Source organism: Aphanomyces astaci (assembly GCF_000520075.1).
Source record: "Aphanomyces astaci strain APO3 unplaced genomic scaffold supercont1.45, whole genome shotgun sequence".
NCBI lineage: Eukaryota > Oomycota > Saprolegniomycetes > Saprolegniales > Verrucalvaceae > Aphanomyces > Aphanomyces astaci.
In genome coordinates, this window is record NW_009798308.1 from 104,665 (window position 1) to 112,620 (window position 7,956).

General features: G+C 48.0%; 3 protein-coding genes across 4 annotated transcripts in view; all 3 read left to right on the plus strand.

Annotated features, from left to right (window-relative positions):
• H257_13067 (hypothetical protein) overlaps positions 1-1,969 on the plus strand; it is a gene marked incomplete at both ends in the record, with an annotated part of 5,751 nt that extends 3,782 nt beyond the window's left edge. The window contains 2 exons of the mRNA XM_009840491.1: positions 553-1,623; positions 1,768-1,969. Coding sequence (XP_009838793.1) covers positions 553-1,623; positions 1,768-1,969 — 1,273 coding nt within the window. The remainder of the gene's footprint in view (positions 1-552; positions 1,624-1,767) is intronic.
• A 2,390-nt stretch (positions 1,970-4,359) lies between these two features.
• H257_13068 lies at positions 4,360-6,131 on the plus strand. 2 transcript variants are annotated; one of them, XM_009840492.1, is made up of 8 exons: positions 4,360-4,601; positions 4,648-4,818; positions 4,874-5,030; positions 5,078-5,267; positions 5,313-5,485; positions 5,661-5,698; positions 5,758-5,858; positions 5,989-6,131. In XM_009840492.1, exons 1-8 carry the CDS (start codon positions 4,401-4,403, stop codon positions 6,083-6,085), a joined length of 1,128 nt encoding a protein of 375 aa, XP_009838794.1. In that variant the 5' UTR covers positions 4,360-4,400; the 3' UTR covers positions 6,086-6,131. The 2 variants fall into 2 exon arrangements, with proteins under 2 accessions (XP_009838794.1, XP_009838795.1); XM_009840493.1 differs by having other exon boundaries at positions 5,313-5,417.
• Positions 6,132-6,376: 245 nt separating this feature from the next.
• Positions 6,377-7,392, plus strand: H257_13069 (hypothetical protein; the record flags this gene model as incomplete). Its single annotated transcript, XM_009840494.1, has 4 exons — positions 6,377-6,463; positions 6,559-6,829; positions 6,879-7,184; positions 7,238-7,392. The coding sequence occupies 4 exons, from the start codon at positions 6,377-6,379 to the stop codon at positions 7,390-7,392; spliced, it is 819 nt and encodes a 272-aa protein (XP_009838796.1).
• Positions 7,393-7,956: the final 564 nt, after the last annotated feature.

Below are 7,956 nucleotides of genomic sequence, written 5' to 3' on the forward strand. Positions count from 1 at the left end.
GGTGTGGGTCTGAAAAATGTAAATTTTGCTGATGTAGTGATGTACTTTGAAGATTTTTACATTTCTACATCAGCCGGTGGGGATGCTCTTACAGTTACAGTGATCCCCCGCTTTTTGCAGCCTGGTCGGAATATAATAAGATAGAGGTATCAGTGCCAAGGGTTATGCATATTAGGAGGTTTTCCTACCCGTTCTTCGGCTAAATACCTGACTGAATAAGGCAATTATAGGTTATTTGGCCACGCTATGTTAGAGCCTGTTAGTTTCAGTGGAGCATTTAACCTCCACGTTCTGTTATACCCGGTATATATTCATATAAAAAGTACTTATGGGGTAAACAGATTGCACTTTCATTATAAACTCAAAAGTACATCGAATGACATAGGATCGCCAATACGCAACTTACAGGGAGAATTTTGTACCCAAGCCGCCAACTCAGTGTCAAGCTCAGTTAGCTTTGGTCCCTTGATGTTGCAGCGTGACGCAGGGACGTTTCTGCATCAATGTTTGCTGCTGAGCTGGTGCGATCGTCCCGAACAATGCGACCAACAGTGGTGGGTGCACGATGACGCCGACCTCCTGTGTGATCTACGCGCATGTAATCGACACGTGTGGCATGCAATCAACTCTCTCTGCGTTCTACGGCAACCTCACCATGACGGCACGCGAGACAATGCGCAAGAAGATCTACTCGTGGTTGGCCAATCGAAACCACATTGAAACCATGGCGTCGAGTGCACGTACCGCGTCGAAGAGGTGCTGGCGACCGCTCGGCGCGGGGACGACGCTGACGGCAGCGGCAGAGGACCAGCTCGCCCAGTGGGTGCTCGACATGCGCAACGACGGCGTGCCAGTGACGCAAGCGATGCTGCGTGTCATGGCACTGGAGGCAGCGATCGACCTAGGCATAGAGGACCATGAGTTCCTTGCTGGATGGCACTGGATCCACGGGTTCAAACGACGCCACGGCTTGTCACTCCAATCACGTACCCGTATTGGCCAGGATTCACCAGACGATGGCGTGGCGGCACTGGAGGCGTTTTCGGCGCGGGTCAGGGCCCTGGTGCTGGAGCACGACATTAACTTAGTCTACAATGCCGACCAAACGGGTGTGAACTACGAGTACCTACCGACAAAGACGCTCAACACGGCTGGCGACATGACCGTTTGGGTCAAGTGCAGTGGGAAGACCAAGGAGCGCGTGACGGCAATGCTGCTGGCGGACTCGAACGGCACCAAGCTCCCCCTCTTCCTGATGCTTCGCACGGCCAAGTCGAAAGTCGAAGCCGTCGTCAAGGAGAACTTGACCCAACGCCATGGGTTTGGCAAGACGGTGTGGCAGAGCGTCGAGCCTACCCAAGGACAGAACAACAGTCAGATCTACGGCAACCCGACGGCTTGGTGGAACTCCCCCATTTCGTTGGCCATCCTGAAGTTCCACTTTGGGCAGCGTGCCGACCGCGCCACCAAGAAGGTCCTCTTGCTCTGGGACGACTTCTCCGTGCACTTCATGGACGACGTCGTGGCCTACGCAAAAGAGATCAATGTCCTGCTGGAGCGAATCCCACCAAGATACACGTGGATCTGCCAACCTGCCGACGTCGCGTGGAACCGCCCGCTGAAGTGCCGTCTGCGGCAGAATTGGCTTGACCTAATCCGACGTCAGTTGAGAACAGAAAAATAACGTGGGCGGACCTTCAAGCTCCAGCCACCGTCGAGGGTGACAGTTGTGGGTTGAATCGCGGAGGCGTGGGATGACCTGCCTAGCACCACGATTGTCAATGGGTTTAGAAAGTGCTGCTTAGTCGATGGTGAACCTGTAGAGGAAGTGGTGTCGGGTGGTGTTGTGGACGACACGGTTCTGTCGGAACTGATGGCTGTGAGCTCCATTGAGGAGACCATTGACCCTGACGGCGACATTTTCAATGGCGACGACAGTGTTGATGATGGAACGGATGCATTTGAATAAATTTTATAAATAACGAATGTTTTGTATGGCGACTTGGTATTTTTATTCACGTCGATCTCTCTTCTAGTCTATTTCCTGTGAAACTGAATTTCCGTGGTAATATAATGTTTTTTGCAATTTTAGGCTTGGTGTAGGACTACTTTGTATTTGTATGTCCGGAACGAAAGCCAAAATCACCTTGTATTTCACATCGTATCCGTATTCGGATACGGCATATCATTGTCCGACTCGTATTACACTATACGGTACTACGGAGTACTACTGTAGTACTAGCTTGTACTGTACGTACCACTGTATAAGTGGTTTTTGTACTACTATCTACTGTAACTCGGAAATGTCACCGCCAGCTGGCTGCACAACTGTAGAATTTGAGAAAGTACAATTCCCCGCTTAACGTTAATAAAGTAACGTTAACGTTACTGGTACTTCGTAGTATATGGGACTTAACATCGATGGTAAGTACATTAAGTCCCGGGGAATTGTACTTATCTTTACAGTTAGTGAGGGAATTCCTTAGGTATGACTCCGTACACATATACAAAAAAAACCTTGTAACCTGGGACTTCGTCCTACCCCTGGTGGGCGCTGATATTTCGGAGTATAATGTTATTCCCGGAGTTACCGGTAAGCGTATCACAGCGGTGAGCTATCGCAAACCACTGAGATGTCTTAACCCCTAGCTGACATCCGATGCTGGTGCTAAGCTTACTGTATAATTAGATATCCCATCACTGTACTTATTCGTGCATTAACCAGAAAAAGGAAGGTGAAATAGGCAATTTTGTATGAAGCGCAAGGTGGATCGGATCATAAATAATTATGAAATTGTGTAATTTCAATTAAATATCTTCAGGTTTGTAACGTTATTGTTTATTTTTATTTTCCATGTGTCTGTCTGCTTTTGGAATTCGCAAGGTTGTGAATTCAAAATTGTCCTCCAATTTTGTCCAATCAGATACCGTGAAATCACAAAAATCGCTGCGTAGATACATCACGCCCTGTTGCGATATATTCTACTATGCTGGCGGTTGATGCAAGGAACCTTGAGATAATTGCAGGCTGTGGATGAGAGAAAGATCATGTGATGTGGTATTCAGGACTAGGTCAATTCTAACAGGTCTCATTTCACCACTTGCCTACTAACGTTATCCCAATGAAATTGCACCACCCAGCCCGTGTCGGTGCCGTACACCTCCCTGCCGGTGTAATCACGTGGTGGCGCGGGCGATGGCGCAAGACGTATTGGTGGCACCGATCGCAAGTGCTGAAGTGGCGGTTTTAGCACTTTGCGATGGGTGCTACCAAGACCTCTCGCCACGTTGGCCCACCAGGGCCACCACGACATTGCGACCCAACCGAGCGCACAACATAATGTTAGCTGTAAGGGGAGAATCACATTGGATATAGTCGGAGTGCACTCATCAGTGCACAATTCTCGGCATCACACAAAGCTCTACAAGATTCAAGCGTCCAAACAGTTCAAACTTGTAACCACTTCTGTCAGTGTTATAGCCAATCGTGTGCAAGAAACAAGTGTGATTGACTATGATTGGATAATAAAAAGAAGCAAGGTGGCTCCCCTTGCGAATTCCATTATCAAGTCAACAAATCCTCAGTTCAGGCGTCCTGATCGCTGAGGTATCTCAGAATGCACCCATTAAAGGTAGGGTATACTAGTACTGTACCTTCTGTGGGGGAATTACTACGAAGTAGTCTTGTGCAGCCAGCCAGCTGGCGGTGACATTTCCGAGTTACAGTATATATAGTACATAGTACCAAACCACTTATACAGTGGTACGTACAGTATAAGCTGGTACTACAGTAGTACTCCGTAGTACTACTCTACAGTACTATCTGTAAATAACAATACCAGAAATCCCTTTGGTGTTTTCAGCCGATTGATTGGGGTTTCTTCTCCACTTCTCATAGCCAGTGTTCTCGCTGCACTGTTGGTTTAGTGACATGACGTTTTCTGTCTAACGTCCGTGATGGCTGACCCAATTACGGCCGAACAGGAAAATTAGCGTTGGTTCTCTCCACCTCTTGCCTGGTTTTCTGCCTGTAGGACTAGTTTGTTCTCCACAATTTCACTTTTAGTTTTCCCAACTTGTGCCCGAGTGATCTGTCCTGCGTCGGACACTCTGCGCCCCTAGTGCTGTTTTCTACCGAATCCTATCCCTCACGCTTCCGCCATTTCCTGCATCGTGACGATGATGTGCGGTATGGAAACAGTGCAATTTTTCCATATTTCCCTATTTCCTCGAATCACTGTATTCCGCCAATTTGAGTTATACAGTATATGCGCAAAATCATGACTTGGTCAAAATTGAAATTACTACAGCATGATACGCGGTATTTGCAAGCTCTCTGACTTCAAAATAACTTAGCCACACAACCAGGGGCTATTTTATTCCGACAGCTGTATCAATCAATGAAGATTGCGGCGGTGGTGGCGATTCTCTTGGCGTGGACATCATGCACCGAACCGTCTTGTTTTGCAAACGGCCAGAGTAGCACGAACGAGCCCAGTCCACTCAACTTCGACGTCGTCGAAAACTTTGTCTTGGCCTCGCCCGTGGCACGCGTCCACCGATACACCGTCGCGTCATACGCTGCCAATGACCCGAACGAAGTCAGACACAACATCACGTCATGCACTCATCGTCGGTCGTGCGTAGGATCGATACGTAGTGCAAGTGAACTCGGACGCAGTGTTCGCGTCCGTCTTGGACGGCCACGGGGGATGGCAGGTGGCTGAGTACGTGAAGAAGCACTTGGTCGACAACACCGCCTCCCTGCTTCATGATGCTGCTTTCAACAACCCTCCTGCTTCCAACGACCCCACCCACGTAACATGCGCTATCCGTCGTGCTTATCTTACGGTATGCTGGTGGTTGCATGCAGATCGAGTCGTTGTTGTCGAATGCGTTCGTGGACACCGACGACGCGCTGCGCACCCTCCTGCTTCTATCCTTTCAGGTGGGATTCGGGCTAGTGAACCGCGTGGGAGCGTGCACGATGCTGGCGTATGCAAAAGGAGACACTTTGGTCGTGGCCAACGGTAAGCACATTATCGTTCAATGTCCAATCCACGAACAATCATCGTAGCCGGCGACGTCAGGGCGGTGCTAGCGTCGAACGATGCCTCGAGGGGGCTGGTGGCAACACCCCTGAGCACTGACCACAACGCCAAGCACGTGTCCGAACAAAATCGGTTGACCGAAAACCATCCAAATGAGACCGACGTGTTCAAATGCAAAAAGTCGTGCCGCGTCAAAGGCATCTTGCAGCCCACGCGGTAAGAACTTCGTCAAGTGAATGCATGGTCACAAGCTCCTCGTAGCGCGTTGGGGGACTTTGCCTTCAAGTATGAAGAATTCAACACGTTTCCTGGTGGTCCAAAGCATAGAGGCGGCGGTGATTTCATCCCGGATCTACTCACACCACCGTACGTGCTGGCAGTTCCGGAAACCCAAGTACATACGCTGACGGATGCCGACGAATTTCTCATTTTGGGTACACATACGTTTATATATATTAAATTATGATATGTGTATACTCTAGTATATATCAATGTATATATATATATCAATGTAGTTTACATACTTGTAACCAGTGAAGCTGATACAAAGTCACGCAATTATGCGTCGTGAAAGCATGTTAAGGAGAATGGACCGGTGTATACGTTTAGGAAGCGATGGGCTATGGGGTAAATTGTCCAACGAAGAAGTACGACAATAATATTTGTTTATACTTTAAAAACCATGGCATTAAAATGTTATTTGTAGGCGGTGAAAATTGTCGCTGATTATGCATCTCGTGGCGAGCACGACCTAGCCGCCAAGGCATTGGTCAACCAGGTGATCAACACGACTGCCAAAAATGTCAAGTACGTTGTAGTACTGATTGTTTCCTACAATATTTATATTGTTTTCCCATTCTCGATTTGAATATCGACTACTCCCTTTCTCGGATTTGAAGAAAGACTCGAACTTCATAACTCAACGATGCTACTGTAGTGTGGATTGGAACGACATTGCCAACTTGAAACCAGGGAAAAATCGACGTAAATTCCACGACGATACAGCCGTCGTGGTGCTATTTTTCAAGTCGTGATCAACATTGAACACTAATTACATGTAAAGTCTGCATCTTCATTCGATCCTTGATTTTTGCACCTTGGTGTCAACGAAAAACACACATTCAAGTACTGGATACAACCATCCAACCGATGCCGCTAACTGTAATCCGACCGTTTCTCTGGGGTTTGTATCATGCAGCTGCCAAGCAGCTGTACGTAATTTCAAACTGCCCCCTTGGATATGTTACTGGCGATGCCGGCGTAATTACTGAAAGTATGACTCCCCGGCAGACGCGTACGACTTTGTCGAGTTTGTGGTGCAGCACATGACGCTCCAGTTTGGCGCCCATACAAGGCACCGACTCCAAGGACTGATCACCTCCCTTGAGCAATACTGTATAAAGGATACGTGGGTGTATGTTTGCCTTTTGTCAGTTTTGCGGCGTTCGTACAACTTGTATGGACACCCCCTCCTTTTGTCATATTCATATGGCGGCCTTGGGGTTAGATTGCCGAACAATTGCCGTCGGATTGCTTTACCTTTTACGTGTCGGCATTGCAATGCTTGCAGTTTGCAGTGCCGAATCGAGCGCAACAAGCCGACTACTACATCCCTAGCGATGTGTTTTACCCGCTGTTTGTGAAAAAAGCCGTCATGGCGTTACGTACGATCGCAAGCGACGCCAACATCGACGAAGCCAAATGGTACGCCACGCTGCGCGAGTGTCGAGTGCTGTGTCCGCGCAAGACGGTGCTCGGCAGCCCCATCTACGTCGTCGGTGGGCTAGCATCCCTTCCAACGAATATGCAACCTAACACGTCGGGCAGGGCTCGGGGCGTTCATGGATTTGGTGTTGGACATTTGGCTGTCGAATCGACGGATGATGGAAGATGAGATGCGCCGGATGTTTGTCCAGTTTGACACGGATCAAAGCAAGAGCTTGAGCTACGACGAGTTCCGGGCATTCATTGTGCACTGCCACAAGACGCTGCAGGAATCGGCATCCACCAGCCAGTCATTTTGTCAGCGCGTTGTGGACGAGAAGAACGTCGTCAAGCTGTACGGCAAGTACCTGATGCAGTCTGACCAGAGCGAGATCAACATCGACTCGTTCGTGCTGGGCGGCATGGAAAGTATGTGCCTGTCTACCCGTTGCTCGACCTAGAAATACTCATGTGTTTGATAGATCCGCTGACCCTGGCCATGTTTGGCTTTGCGGTGCCACCGACCCAAACGACCGCGGCCAGTATCATGGCCATGCAGTTGATTATGCGCGCCATGCGGGCCTATATAAAACGCTTGCGGTCGGTCACTCCAGTCCCCCGATCGCCAAATTCCTAACAACAATATTTCTATATATTGCATTTTTGTTGTTTCTATACTGTACGTTTGGGCAATGCGAACGGACTGGAGGCCCTTTTCCTACGTAAAATGCCAATTTATGACATACAATTTGCATTTGATTTCAAAAATTTGGCATACCGGTATCTCCATCCTGCTTCATCACTTTCGAATTCTAAATAGTCCTAAAGATAGAGAATTCCCTGGTGAACAACCCATGATTAAGTTCTTATGCCCGGTTTGGAGTCCTTGGAAACCGTTATAGACAAGAACCTCTATAATTTTGAGTTCCAATTTGAATCGTATATTTTAACCTTCCTTTTTGTATGTAATAATTGTGAATAGAAATTCAGAGGTTCAATGTATGAGTGGTGCATATTCAAATAACGATCTATGATTGGTGCATTTTCGTACGACCTAAATTGGCACATACGTCATAAATTGGCACTTTACGTTGTAACTATTTTTGTAGGTTGGCAACAGAAAGTCAAAATTGATCACTCTACAGGATTTGATAACGTGCGTATTGTGAGGGGTGTGGCTTTCGAATTGGATTCGAACTGA